Source organism: Podarcis vaucheri (assembly GCF_965113315.1).
Source record: "Podarcis vaucheri genome assembly, chromosome: 6".
NCBI classification, from domain to species: Eukaryota; Metazoa; Chordata; class Lepidosauria; order Squamata; family Lacertidae; genus Podarcis; species Podarcis vaucheri.
The window spans coordinates 55,204,996-55,220,606 of NC_138764.1; the positions used below are offsets into that span (position 1 = coordinate 55,204,996).

Genomic DNA, 15,611 nt, shown 5'->3' on the forward strand with positions numbered 1-15,611 from the left:
GTAGTATAGTTGGTACATTGATGCATGAGGTTTTCTTCTTCTTTTGTAGGTGTAGGGTAGTCATATTAAATATGTGCATCATGAAGCCCAGCTGTTTTAATAGGACATATAAATAAAAATGATAAGTTTCTTAAATTATCTGCATATACCAGTCATAACGTTTGGTTGTGACAAAAATAAGAGATGTTCAGACTTAAAATTTGAACCATTGTAATGTATTTTGCATGGGCCAGTACTTGATGACTATTTGGAAGTTGCAGCTGTTTAAAAATGTGACTTTCTAATTACTGTCTATCACTAGCCACTGGGGGTCATGGTGTGATATGGGAAGTGTAGAAATATCTTCATTGATTGCTAGTTCTTCTGGAAATAATTATAAATGCTGGTTTCTCAAGTCCTAAGTGATCCAGGATCAGGTTACTTTGAGGAGTGTTTTCTCCTATGCATATTCACTCAGGTGAATCCCTGAATGACTCTTATAAATCCCTGACCTTAGTGCCACATCCACTAGGTTGTGCACCTTGAAAGTTAGGTTGCTGGCTGGTGAGAACAAAGCCGCTGCCCCCCCGAAGCCCCCACCCCAACTGCAGACACACAGGCACATAGTTAACACATGATAGTTTTTAATGTTTGACTTGATTGGATGTTGCTTAATTAGTGTCTTATATACTGGGTATATAAGAGGTAAGTCTGCCTCTTGACATCTGCAGTGCATTTTCAATATAATTGCTATCCATGTTAAATAGTAATTTTAAAAAACCTGAAGCACAACATTTCAAAACACAAAGCAAGATCTCTTTCATGGACAGGTAAGGGAGCAATAATGTGTCTTAATTCTATCTTTACATATTTGGAGCAGATGACATTGTTGCTGAGGCAGTGTGATTCACTGGGCAGAGTGGTGTGGATGGATCTCCTGTGTTACAGTGCCGTTTCATCTAAAGATTCCCTTCATTATCTTCTTGAACAAGAAACTAAAGTCTTATGCTCATATGAAAATAATTTCCACATTTTAAAGATGAATGAGGACAGTAATGCACATTGCATTTTAATAAGAGCACTACCCACCAGATACACAGTGCAAATGAGGCAAATTGGCCTCGTACTGTAACTTTCATTGCTAGGCAATGGACACACAGAACTGCCATTAATTTATGTATCTTAATATGCTAATACAGTGGTACCTCCGTTTAAGAACAGCCCTGTTTATGAACGATTTGGTTTACGAACGCCGCAAAACCAGAAGTAGTGTCCCGGTTTGCAAACTTTAACTCTGTCTAAGAATAGAATCCAAATGGTGGAAGGGCACCGGCGGCGGGAGGCCTCATTAGGGAAACAGTTTCGGTTTAATAACAGACTTCCAGAACGGATTAAGTTCATAAACCGAGGTACCATTGTAGTTGGTTGCTGTCCTTCTGTCTCAGGAGACAATGGAAGAGTGCACCTTCAGGGGTGAAGTCAGATCATTGGAGGGTTACAGTGCTGATGCAGCTGTAGAGACTGATATGAGAGAGACATGTTTTGGTGCAGGTGGGGCAGATGAAGGCATCTGGTTGTGCTGATGCAGCTGTACCATGGTGTTTCTTATTTCTGTGCTCCTCCCAGTGATCATTCCTTGACTGATCACTGCTGTGGATACACGACCTGTCTCCAGGCACTGTGGGTCGTCTGCGAGGGATTACCACACAGCACAGTTAATGTTGCCAGCCTTCTTGTCACATTTGCATACACCTTTGTAATGCACGTCCTTGGGGAACCTGCCATTTTCCATTCTGTGGACATGACCAAGCCAGTGTAGATCTTGCAGAGACAGGAGTGCAAACATGCTGGGAATGTGGGCAAGGCAACTATGGCAATACCAAGATGAAGGGTTACCAGGTTTATGTGTTGAGCGCACAGTTTTATGGCAGTGAGACCTGGGCAACTTGCACACACCAGGAGCAATGCCTCAACGCCTTCCACATGTGCTGTGTCAGGAAGATTTTGGGCATCTCATGACACAGTAATACACAAATTAACCATTATTATTACGCGTGCACGTGTGTGTTTTTATTACTTGAAACGCTGCTGCATATCCAAACGCCCACTCAGCAAATCTTGATCCCACCCCATCCCCCACCCCCGTCCAGCGCCCAGGCAGTTCATGACTCTTCACTGTCTCTCAGCACTAATTAAGGTCTGAGCCCGTGTTGACAGCTGTATTATCCCTCCTCCCGGGTAAACAGTTTAGAATTGGCTCCCAGGCTTTGCAGTCTCTGGTAAGCACATTCTCATTGGCCTGACGCCCTGTTTATCATCCGCCTTCGACTGACGGCCAATAGTTCTGAAGCTCCCCTAGCAACCCGCCTTCTCCTCCTCCTCTCCCCCCCCCCCGCCATTCGCTCTTCCCCGTCCTTTCGCTGGCTTCGGCCGAAGCTGTTGTTGCGCTTGAGTCAAGCTGGCCTGTCACTCAAGCGCTCTTTCACTAACCAAAAGGCGACCCACACCTCGACCGTGCTTAAGTCTTCGATATGATTAGCCGCGTGAGCCGCCAATCAGACTCCAGTCCATGCGGATTGGCGGATATAGCAGGGGGAGGAAGGTTAGCTCCGCCCTTCTCCGTCTTGTGGTGGCTTCGAGCCAGACAGGCGACTCAGTTGGTCTGCAGCGGCCGCTGGACTGGTGTGAAAGTGCGCCGTCTCATTTCCTCAGCGCTGCGGAGGACGGTGGGCGGGGGGGTGGGGAAGGGCCGGAGGCCGCTGCGGCCCAGCCTTGCCGTTCCCTCTGGAAGGAGTAGTCCCGGGTCGCCCTGTTTCTACGCCCCCTCGCTCCGCCCGGACGTTCACGGCGGGGCGTTAGACCTCCTTCCCCGGCTGAAGCGCTGCTGGAGTCTTGGTCGCCCCCCAAGGAGCGGGTGAATATGAGCCGTTTCTGGGTGCGCGGAGCCCACCGCCCCTCCTCTCTGAGGCAGGTAAAGAAGAGCGAGGTGCGGGCGGCGGGCGCTTCGTGGGGGCGGAGGCGGGAGAGGCTGGTTCGCGCGTGGGATGCGGAAGGGGGGGCTGTGGAGGGGGGTGACAATGAGCCGGGAAGCGGGGATGGGATTAGCGGACGGGGCCCCGGACGGCAGCGAGTTCTGAGGCGCGGAAAGAGCGTGGAAAACGCCCCCTCCCCTTCCCACCCCCTTTGTGGTGATGTTGAGGATGACTGTCACAGAGTGAGTTCCTGAAGACGGGAGCCTGTGGAGCGAGGCTGGGGGCCTCTTAGGTAGAGGAAGGTTGGGGGGCTGTCTCGAGTTGTGTATTTTGTGGGAGTATTGTGAAGGATAAGTGTGAGGGCAGGAACACGAGGGCGAGGAGATTCTTTTGTAGTTTGACAGCACTTTGGAGAACTCCCATTCTCTCTCCTTTCCCTAAAAAAAAGCCCTAAAAAGTAATGTAAAGCCTTTCTTTTGGTCCCCAATGGCAGGAACTGGTCAAAGATGGAGGAGTGTTTAGCCACCTGGCTGAGGGTGTGAGGTAAAGATGATGAAGGGGAAGGGGGGAGATGACTTCCTTGCCTTTTTCTTTTTCTCTCTGCCAACCTCCACCATGCCGTTTAATGCCCAGAACTTTTCAAGTAATGAATCTCATCATCTTACTGATTTTGGTTCAGAAGGTTTATCTTTGCTGGGATGCTTTGAAAGATGCAATTGGAAATATCCAGCGTTGCTTAATCCCAGAGCTCTGCTACTTTTCTTCTGAGTAGTTGTTTCCATGAAAAGGGCTGCTCTTACTTGAATGGGAAAGTTGAATGCTCACTGTGATGGTTTAATTATCGTTTTTGTCTTTGTTTATGTTGCACATGGCTTGGCTTTTAATGGAAGGTATAATAAACTGTCGTATGTAGAGTAGGACTATATACTTTTTGTCACGTATTTAGGTTGTTGATTAATTGCCTCTGAAGTTGACACACTTTTTCTTTGACATTGTTCCTATAGTTTTTGTAAAGTTTGTTGTTGAAGTTTTCTATTTGTTAGAAAGCTACATTGAATTCAGTATCTGCAATTCTGAATAAAATATTTTTTTGAATTGCGCTTGAATTCCAGCCCTACCTTGCTTTGTAGATCTACAAAGTAAATAAGACTTTTGCAATTTAAAACCTGAGATAAGGCATTCAAAGGCCTTTTACATTAGTGTATGCATCATAAATACTTTCATTGTTTGTTCTTGGTGTGAAAGAGTGAAAATGGTGAAGTGTGTGTCACATGCCTCACCATTTCAATAACATTTTTTCTGCCATTTCTCTTGAGTTTAAAGAAATGCATATTAACGAATAATGGCTATATTAAATATATATATATATATATATATATATATATATATATCCTACAATATTTAGTGTAAGATGTATTACTTTTCTGAGCAAGTATACTGTTCATCTAAGCATTCTTTTATAATAGTGGTTTGCTTCACTTCCATTTAGAGGCAAACTACTACACGAAAAGGGAATAGAGCAACTCCCTTATGATGAAAGATGACACTATTTGGGACTTTTTTAGTTTAGAAAAAGGCAAGTAAATGAGGTCATGATAGTGATGTAAAATAAGTATGATGTGGAGAAAATGAATAGAATAGTTATAGGGAATATGATAGTAGACGGGCGTTCTAAAGGACAATATTGGTTGCAAAAGTGTAGATACTGTATAAATATTTTTCCTAATCTAAGAATCTGTACTCTGGTTTTCTATGAAAACTTGGCTATTTGAGTTTGTTTCCTAATATATATGATAGGTTGTGGCAAGAGTAAAATAAAAAAATCCCACCAAGGAAACATTTGCAATAACAATAGAATAGGAAGGGGACAATGGGCCATTCTCTGTTGGCATTTTGGTTTCTGTCTGGAATTACTACTTGCATATGCGCACAGGAACTTTGCATTTTATATACTGTTTTGCAAATTGATGCTTTAGAAAAGAAACAGCTTTGTGTAGAGGATTGATAATGTAAATCAGCAGTCGACTGTTCTCTGGCATCTATGTTCTACTGAAATGTTTTTAATTTACAAAGTGAGACCATATACTTGGGACCTCTTCACAGTTAAAGCATAACTAATGTGCATTAAACAATCCTGACTATGCACTCGTATTTAAGAGCATAAGGCCTGGACCCTGGATCTGATTCAATACATCTAGTCTAACACAGTTATAGGACATAATGGTAACAGCCATATTCTCTTATCTGTCACCAGTTTCTTGTAATTGGTGAGATATGTGATCTCTAACTGTATCTTGTGATTGGTCACTTGTGAGGTCCTTATTTGTAGCTAAGCCTTTCTTTGTGTAACTTAGGGCATTTCCTGGTGATTTTAAAAAAGGAAAACAGTTTTGATGTTATATTCCAGTCCAGCACCAGCAATGCAATTTCATGTCTCATAGGATCCATAAGGGAAGCTGTGCTCTGGCGGGATTGCCTGTTCACTGCTTTTGCCTTTAAAAAAGAGTGCATACTAGATAGGGGAAATTACACATAATACAAAAAATATGTAGGGAGGTAGCTTGCTTGTGTTTCCAAGTTTGTAATATTAAACAAGTTAAATGATCACTGCAGTAAGTATTGTTCCAGGCATAGGCAAACTTGGCCCTCCAGATGTTTTGGGACTACAACTCCCATCATCCCTGACCACTGGTCCTGTTAGCTAGGGATGATGGGAGTTGTAGTCCCAAAACATCTGGAGGGCCGGGTTTGTCTATGCCTGGTTCAGCCACTTAATCAGTCTAATTTTAAAAAAATGGTACAGTGTGTGTAGAGTATTTCCATCATGAGAGTTGTTGTGGGCACTAACCATTAGGTGGACTGCTGGAGTAATAAAGTTATGGATCACTTCTGTGTGAATATGACTTTCCTGCAGTTGAAGTGCTAACTGTGGGAAAGATATCTTGCAACAACTATTTGTCAGTGAAAGGATAAGTCTGGAAAGGCTCTTGCGGACTTGCATCTTGATAGCAGAACACATGCTGACGTAAATGCATATTGATTGCACCTTTCCTCTATAAATCATGACCTAGATAAGATTGCTCACCAATGATCAAACAAGTTGCCTGTTCACTTTTATTATTAATATTCTTTTTTTCAAATGACTGAAGTGTAGAACTCTTATTAATAATGTCTTTAGCTGTAGCACATGGATGGAATGCAATGCTGTGCAAGTGGACTTTGGCTTGCGCAATGTCCTCTTCTTTCCCAACCCTCCAGAGCAGCTTTGGAGGTGCAGGGGAGAGAGATGGTGGTGAAGTCTTGTTGTGTGAGCAGAAGTCTGCTTTGCTTATTCACAGACAACATTGGATACAACCCTGTGTTTAAATTGCTATGTTTGCACTTCTGTAAGTGTTCTGTAGGTGCCCAGGTCTGCATTGTTGTAAGCCATAATTCAAGAGAACAAAAATATTTTGAATAAGCTATGTCCACTGACTTTGTCATGCTTCCATTGTGGCTTTTGTTAGGTTCTGATATCCTGTAAATTGAAAAATAAAAGCTGACAATGACTGTTCCTTGTGTGGATGAATAACAAAGCACTATCTGTCCAATTTCCTTACCACAGGGCTAGGCTTTTGCTCATACTTTCATTTTTCCAGAAAGTCTGTCTTTCCTCTGGTTCTGCAATGAATCCTTTTGTTGCCTTAGATTTGCTTATGCTGGTAATACTCCTACAGACATGGATTCCTGTTAAAATTCTAACCCTGGCTGAGCAGCAGCAGGGTGTGATTGAGGAATGGAACCACTGTTGCATCCATAGCCCTGCTGCCCCTGCTGTCTGCAATGGAAGGTGGGGACCAGGTAAAACCTGCTCTGGTGTGGCTGTCAGGCCTAGATTGGGAACTAGAAAATTCTGGACATGTTCAATCTCTCCCTGTCTGCAACACCCAGTATGGGGTTTTCTACAGGTTACAGCTGGTGGAAATCCTTGGGGCATTATATCTGCTGGCCTGCACTTTGGGCAGGCAGGATGGGGAATTACCTGAAGCATCTTGTGTAGGTCAGGATAATGAGATAGATGGGCCACTGAGCTGTTTAGTAGTTTACTGTGTTAGCTATTGCCCTCCAAGTGTTTTGGGTTACACCTTCCATTAGCTCCAGACAAAACAAAGGCAAATTATTGCAGGGGTCTGAAAATAAAAAGTTGGCTTACTTTGTCCTTTGATCACAATCAAATACCATATTTTGCGCCCCATAGGACGCACCTAGTTTTTTGGGGGGGAAATAAAGAAAAAACAATTTATTTGCCCCCCAGGTGCGAGGCTGGAAGAACCAGGTCGGGGAACAGCGGCAAGGCGCGCTCTGCCTCCCCGCTGTCCCCCGAGCTTGTGGGGCTGGCTATGGGGAGAAGTGCGCTGATCCTGGGACTGCAGGCAGCTCTGCGCGGCCATCGGGAGGGGGGCGGGACTTCGCGCCCCGCTCCCGGTGGCCACGCAGAGCTGCGCTGATCCCGGGACTACAGGGAGCTCTGCGCGGCCATCGGGGGGGGGACTTCGCGCCCCGCTCCCGGTGGCCCCGCAGAGCTGCGCTGATCCCGGGACTGCAGGGAGCTCTGCGCGGCCATCGGGAGGGGGGGGGACTTCGCGCCCCGCTCCTGGTGGCCCCGCAGAGCTGCGCTGATCCCGGGACTGCAGGGAGCTCTGCGCGGCCATCGGGAGGGGGGCAGGACTTCGCGCCCCGCTCCCGGTGGCCGCGCAGAGCTGTGCTGATCCCGGGACTGCAGGCAGCTCTGCGCAACCCTCAGAGCCGGTCTCCCGAGGGTTGCGCAGAGCTTCCTGAAGCCTGCATTCGCCCTATAGGACGCACACACATTTCCCCTTCATTTTTGGAGGGGAAAAAGTGCATCCTATAGGGCGAAAAATACGGTATTTTTTGAAGTCTAGAATGCTCTTTTGTAAATGTCAGCTCTTTTCATGCATCTTGGTAGGAAGGTTACACACAAATACACCTCCCATTTAAGAACCAGCATTCCCAAGTATTTCTGTGCTCTACAACTGTTTCTGGAGAACTTCTGCTCTCTCCCTTCTGGAGTAAACCACATGGCTAGCTTCTATTAGTATATGCTGTAACTGTAGGCATATCTGAACAGGAACACAAGATTGAAGAGGAATAAAAAAATAAACACACCTGGTTTTATTTGTTATATCCTGGTACATTATCTTCCTTCAAGGGTGCTCAGGGTGGCTTATGTGGACTATTTTATTTCATTCATCCCATAACCTTACAAAGCAGAGTGGGAGATTGTAACTGTAACTGACTGTAAGTCATCTATTGAGTTTCACATTTGGGTAATTACAACTTTACAGTATATCCAATATGCTGGCAGTTTTGTCATTCAAAAATATTATTTTTAAAAATTATTGGAAATTGATATGCAGTCATGTAATTTAAATAAAATAAAATTTAGCCAGGAGCTTTCTGAAAATGTGTTCACTTTAAAATCTGTCAAATTGAAGGGAAAAAATATTTTAAAATAATTACAGCCTCTCAGTTATCAGGGCATGTACAGGAATGCTAAAAGGATTTACAGGCCCCTATTGTCTTGCACTGAGTAGTGCATGACTGCCTCCACTAAAATACAGTGGAAGGTAGTGATTGTAGAGGCAGGAGGGTGATCAGGATTCTGGTGCACAGCTGTTGATTGGACAACTGATGCCCTTTGACTTTTATGCTGTCCTGTTTTCTTAAGTTGTAGGAAGAGAAGAGTGGTTGCATATAAGGAGAGTTAGGCAGGTGGTAACAGAAAAATGGGTTGAAAGAAAGCAAAAGAAATAAATGTTCAAGAGTAAATTAAAAGGGAAATAGATCTGAGGAATTTAATGTTTGTAGCATAGACCTCACATTTGCCTTGTACAGTACTTTGTTCATAGCCTTGGGCAATTCACTTGTGTCAAACACATTCTCTTGTCTTACGTAAAATGTTGCAAGAGCAAATTTGGGGTTCAGGCCCCACCACTGCTTTGTATTCCATCTAGTTCAGCATCCTGTTTCCAGCAGTGACCAATAAAAAGTCTCTGGGAATTCAAGTAGGTCATGAGAGTACTGTATCACAGTTAGCCCTGTTCTTCTGTAGCATTTGGTATGTACTGCCTCTGAACACGAAAGATACATTTAGGTGTCATGGGTGCAGGGCCTGAGCAAGTATGAAAACTTTTGGGTGGGTAGAAGTGAATAAGGGGATAGTGCATATAGTTTGGGGAAAAACATGTAATGCTCTCACTTTTTGGAAAACACAAGCTGCAATTCATTGTATACACACTAATCCATCTTCCACCTTCCTCAGTTGCATTAGAGAGATGTGAAATTCAGTTTTTTTGGGGGGGAGTCTTCTTGGGGAGGCCAGCTAGGTCCAGATTAGAGGATTAGAATGGGCAATTGTAACTGTGTTCTTTAATATGGTTATAGTAGTTGAAAGTTCCCTACATGTTAACTGGCACAAGCACTGAAGGAATGAATTCTGTGTGAGGTTTTTTGTTTGCTTGTTTTTGCACCACAACTACATTCCAACATTAAAAATACCAGTCTGTCTGGTGTGAAGTATAAATTTGAGACTCCCTGGCTCCATTCAGAAAGTTGATGCCTGGTCACTTTATTGGGTTTAGACTTTGCGTTGCTAATGTGAGACGTCCTTTTATAATGTGAATTAATTTCCACCAAACTAGTACACTATGTAGTGACAGGCTCTGCCTGAACCAGAATAGTACAGGGTAAAGAAGGTCACCTCTTGGGACTGATTCCATCTGTGGGAAGTGAGAAATATGATAGTGCTAACTAAAACCAGGAGTTTTCTTTTTGGAGAAGCAGTTAATCACTGACAGAGGCTATGCATTTAAAATACTTCACAAAAGGTAAGATGTAGAAGATGCTGATACCGCATCTTCAGAGCATTGTAAAAAGTGATAATTTGTGGGTGAAAAATTTCCCTTGCCTTACAGAGAAAGGTGGAAGCAAGATAAACTACCTATAAATGACATACCAAGGCAATCTAATAGATTAATACAGTGGGCACTAACTTTTTTAGACCAGCATTCACATCTTAAATTTTGAGAAAGTCTTGTGGTCATCAATCACAAGATTTAACAATATTTATGTTGATTGATTGTTGTGATACCTCTGGCTGCCATAAGGAAGAGAGGCATAACACACCATCACCATCATCATTTTCATTTCTATACTGCTTGGCTGCCATGGGGGCAGGTGAGCATGGCAAAACCCCAAAATAGGGCGGGTATAGTCATTGCTGCTCCTTACCCCCAGAAATTCTGATTGTGGAGATTAAACAATACTGATTTCCCCCCTCAAATACAATGCTGCTGCTTTCTATGGCCAACCGGGAGCATTCCCCAGTACTGTACCAGCGAAATGTACAAGGTGACCAAAAAATACGGTGGGGGTAGTAAAGCATGGAAAGGGTTGAACAGGCTGATTTGGTACAAAAGCAAATAATGGTGTCTGGGCATTTACCTCATATTTCTTATTCTGAAAATGCTATAAAATCTATTTAAAATGAAAACTGGGAATCTGAGGATCATTCTTAATTCTGAGGCACCAGATAAGGCCTTCATTGGCATCATGGCAGTGACCGCTAGGTTAGTGGTTGAGTGGCCTTGTGCTACAATTCTTCTAGGTAACAACATAATAAATTGCTACAATTCTTCTAGGTAACAACATAATAAAAGTCCTACTGGGTCAGGCCAAAGTGGCCTACCAGATGCCTAAGAAAAGCCCACAAGCAGAACATGAGGGCCACAGCATTCTTGCCATTTGTGATTCCCAGGAACTGCTATTCAGAGGTGTACTGTCTATGACAGTGGGGATAGAACATAGCAATCATGGCTAGTAGCCATTAATGGCCTTAGGCTCCTATAGTCCACCTGCTTGTTTGGCATTCCCCCTAATTTGCTTGCACAAAGCTTAGACTATGCCTGGTATTTACTGAACACTTGTTCTGATTTGTTTATGGGGTAGTTTTATCTCAATGAGATTTCATTCTGCAGTCATCCTGATTTGCTTGTTGGGTGCTTACACATCTTGGTCATCATTTGTTCACCTTACACTTTTCAATGTGTTTCCCTCATCACTTAGTAATATACAGAAAGTGGATCTGTAGTGCTAGTCAGAGGGCTTTAATTCATTTTAATTGCACAAACCTGAAGTTCCAGTGTGCCCTTTAATCTCTCTTGAAAAATACTAACAATCTTCCATGAATTTGTTTGACCTTTTTTTTCAACGCCATCAAAATTCATGGCCATCACAAATTCCATAGCTCCGTTTATCTGTATTGACTCTTCTAATAACCAGCATCATTGGATGCCCCCAAATTCTAATACTATGAGAGAGGAAGAAAACCTTTTCCTTATCCATTTTCTCCACTCCATGTATAATTTTACACCCCTCTGTTATGCCCCCCCCATCTTTTCTCTAAACTAAAAAACTCCCAACTGTAAACTTCAGGTGAAAATATCAACTAGGGCTCAGTAGTGCAACACGTTGCTGCTGGCTCTTGAGAGAGCTCTCCCTTGAATCTCTGGGGCAAGCAGAGATCTCAGCACAGCACAGGCACAGCTGCAGGGTGCAGGTGGCACTGTGGTCTAAACCACTGAGCCTCTTGGGCTTGCTGATCAGAAGGTCGGCAGTTCGAATCTGCATGATGGGGTGAGCTCCCATTGCTCTGTCCCAACTTCTGCCAACCTAGTAATTTAAAAACATACCAGTGCAAGTAGATAAATAGGTACCAATTGCGATGGGAAGGTAAATGGTGCTTCCGTCACGCTGTTCCGTTGTGCCAGATGTGGTTTAGTCATGTTGGCCACATGACCCAGAAAGCTGTCTGTGGACAAACGCTGGCTCCCTCAGCCTGAAGCAAGATGAGTGCTGCACCCCATAATCACCTTTGACTGGACTTAACCATTAGGGGTCCTTTACCTTTATCTTTTTTATGTTGGACTGACTGCATCCTCACCATGCTGAGATATGTGTGTGGAGGATTGCTTCACTACTCATCGTGCTCTAGCTGGAATGGGGTGCAGGGATCTAGCACATTCTGATATTAGAAGTTTAAAATGTTAATATCTGAAGGTAAACATACATTTTTAAAATTCAGTTAAACACTTTATGTGAAAGGAGAAATTATTTTTTTTCTTTCATTTATGAATCTCTTCCTGTGGGGAATCCCAAAGTGACTTAGAGAATAATAATCATTTGTGTTCAACCTTGCAAGCAAATATGCAACACTTTAGTATCCCATTACAGTGGTACCTCTGGTTGCGAACGGGATCTGTTCTGGAGCCCCGTTCGCAACCTGAGCAGAACGCAACCCACGTGTGTGCGGGTCGCGATTCACCGCTTCTGCGCATGCGCGAGACGTCATTTTGAGCATCTGTGCATGCGCGAGCGGCGAAACCTGTTCCGTTACTTCCGGGTTGCCACGGGACGCAACCTGAAGCATCTTTAACCCAAGGTGTGACTGTAGTTCACAACATTAATGTTATTGATTTTTTTGAGACTAAAAGAAAAGGTACCCCAAGTTTTGCGAAGCTAACGTCTCTGCTCCCCTAGAGTCAATTCTGAGCACAGATTGATTGCAACCCTGGGATCGAGCACTGTGCACCTTTTCCCCTTCACATCCACCCAAGTAGAATTACACTTTTATAGCTTCATCTTGAGCATTCTATCAATAGATTTGGGACAAGAAAATGGTTCAATTCTTTTTCCTTCATTTTTAGTATACGGCCAGAGAGAAGAAAAACAAATTGAGCACCTAGGATGTGAAAGCTCCTCTTCTTCCTAAAGGAACCATATTGTTTGCAAGATGGATCGGAGTAAGCGAAATTCAATAGCAGGATTTCCACCACGCTTGGAGCGTGTTGAAGATTTTGATGGGGGTGGCGGAGGCGATGGAAACGTGTCCCAGATGGGCAGAGTTTGGACTTCTTCATACAAGGCCTTGATTAGTGCCTTTTCAAGACTTACACGACTTGATGACTTTTCTTGTGAGAAAATAGGATCTGGTTTCTTCTCTGAGGTGTTCAAGGTGAGTAGACTGACCTTAATTCTCCTCTTTCCCTATTTTTGATATAGTAATTAAACAAATTATGAATGAATATTCTCTTGCTGTTGGTCTTTAACTGTGCTTTGCCTAAGATCACTGAGTAACAGGGACTTTAAATGCCTTGGAATATTTAACATCTATGATATTTCTGGAAAGCTTAAAGTACAGTGAGATGAGACACCTGGTTGGCAGCTGAGTAACATATCTATACTAAATACATGAATACATTTAGATTTTTTAAGTTGGAAAGCTTGCAGAAATGTGTATGTTTTATTTAAATATTTAGCTCTATTTTTCAGACTGAAGCAAGGTGACTTGCAGGCTAAAAATTAAAACGTCATGAAACTGTAAAAACAGGAGGGAGAAAAGATGTTAAAATTAAAACCTCATCAGTTGGCAATCCAAAAGAACAACATATATTCTCCTTCACTACTTGGGATCAGAATGAATTGGCAGCTAAGCATAAGCACAAGATCTTGCCCAATGAATTATGATCTTCAAGTCTTTTTCCTACATCAAAGAATGGTTTAGTAATATCTCATTACTAGACCACTCCATGAGACAGACAATTCAAATTTCCTTTGCAAGTTTAAGTTGCAAGACAAAAACCGCACTTTCTGACCATATTACATTTTATAGACAAAACATTACAAGTCTGAGGAGATGATAAGACTGCCTGAGGAAATAAGCCAATCTTGCAATCTTCCCTTTTTACTGACTGGATTAGTTTCTTATGCACCTTTAGCCTCTGGTCAGTAAGAAGAATTATTTGAAGTGTGCTCCTTGCCACTTTTTAATTACAAGGATTGAGGCTGCAGGACCTTGGTCTATGGTATGAGTAACCCATTAATATCATTGAACTCTCACTTTCTCACTCTCACTCTTTTTCTTATCTTGTCCAATGGCATAGCAATAATTACTTAGAGCAGATGTGGGAGTGGCATAAGCTAAGTTCTCTATCTACATGGTCCACTGTTTATTGAGGTGAAGAAGTTTAACAAGTTTTCTGCATGGCCATTTTACCTACTCAAATTTTGATTTAAAGCAGACATTCTATATTTAATGTCTGAATATATTGTTCTAATTGCATTCCAGTTTGTGTTGAAGCTTTACATAGTATGTACCTATTGTGAAAATTACTTCATAAAACTAAAACCCTGGCCTAGGCTTGTGTACTATGCAGTCCTTGGTCATACAAAATTGTGATGCTATGCTTCTTCCAGAGAAAACAGAATAATCCTCAACTGGATTTTGCCCATATATAGAATTTATTGTGTACTCCAGTTATCTTGTTGCATTTAGTAATGGCAATAATATTTAAAGCAAACTGCAGTTGATGAGGTGTAGATAATATGGGTATGTGGGGAGAACTTAACTGTGGAGCTTTTAGCTTCCACAACAAAAGCCTTTAATGCTTGAGCTTAAAGAGAGCTGCCATATGCCCAGTTCCTTTTTCAAAGAAAAACAGAAATGTTCAGAACAAGCAAGGCTTTTCCATGTGTTTTTGATTCTGGATATTTTGGGTCATACCCATGACAATGTAGGCCATCTGGGAAGTGCAGTTTGTGCTGAATATGTTATCCAGCAACACATACATCTATGGGAGGCTGCTTCTGCCTTCAGGTTTTGTTTCAATGTCTTTTTTCGTTAAAACAAACCATAGTAAGAATTCATGACACAGAAACATGACTGCATACACTTGCCAGGTCTAAGCACTAAACTTCCCACCTCCCTGTGTGTCTGGAAAAGCACACTTGTGCATGTTGGGGAAAGAAAATGCTGCTTTTCAGCAGCAGCTGCTCATGTCTTATACGTGAATTGGTGTTCCAGAGTGTCCTTCAGTCCTGAAAGGTTTTGAGGGTGGTGGGGATGGGAAGAGAAAAATCACCTGAGTGCAAGAATACTGTATGTGTCATTTTGGATCCCTGCTGTTGCATTTTGCATTTGTTTTACTTCATTTATTGGTCAAAGGAATTGCTGAGAAGAGAAGAGAACCACGTTATCTTCAGAGTTTTCATTGTTTAATGAAGGTCCGAGCTGCTTCTACATCTTGGAGCTATTTATTTTCTTTTTAAAAAACTGTCAAACCATCTATTTGAATAGGAACTTCCACTTATGACCTATTCCAACCCACTGAAGAACAAAAACAACATATTTGAACATTGCCTACTTGCTCAAAATAATTGAGGAAAGTTATTAGAACAGGGGTAGATAACTTGTGGCCCTCCACGTGTTGTCGGACCTGAACTCTCAGCAGCTGCAGCTGGCATAACCAGTTGTTGTGGGAGATGTTATGCAGGGTTTGAATAGTGGTGCAGTTTCCTCTCCTTTTAAAATCTTCTTTACTGGGTCTTTTCTTTTATATTTTAATTATGTATTTTCCTTCTGTATTCTGACCTGACAGCTCATGGAGAAGAATCATTGTTTGAGCAGCCTAGTTTTGGATTTTAGTGTAGTCTACTCTGAAATGGTAGACTTTATACATTTCTTGTCCAGTCATATATGTGCGTGTGTGTGTGTGTGTGTGTGTGTGTGTGTGTGTTTAGATTAACTTTGGGAAGCACTTGTAG

The 15,611-nt window shown here is 42.6% G+C and overlaps 1 protein-coding gene across 2 annotated transcripts in view; it reads left to right on the top strand.

The window, feature by feature from the left end:
- Positions 1-2,655: 2,655 nt before the first annotated feature.
- TESK2 (testis associated actin remodelling kinase 2) overlaps positions 2,656-15,611 on the top strand; it is a 56,448-nt gene continuing 43,492 nt past the window's right edge. Inside the window, exons 1-2 of one of the 2 annotated variants that reach the window (XM_082228848.1) lie at positions 2,656-2,946; positions 12,716-13,023. In XM_082228848.1, coding sequence (XP_082084974.1) covers positions 12,802-13,023 — 222 coding nt within the window. In that variant the 5' untranslated portion in view covers positions 2,656-2,946; positions 12,716-12,801. Of the gene's footprint in view, positions 2,951-12,715; positions 13,024-15,611 lie in introns of both variants that reach the window. The other variant, XM_082228847.1, reaches the window with a different exon arrangement.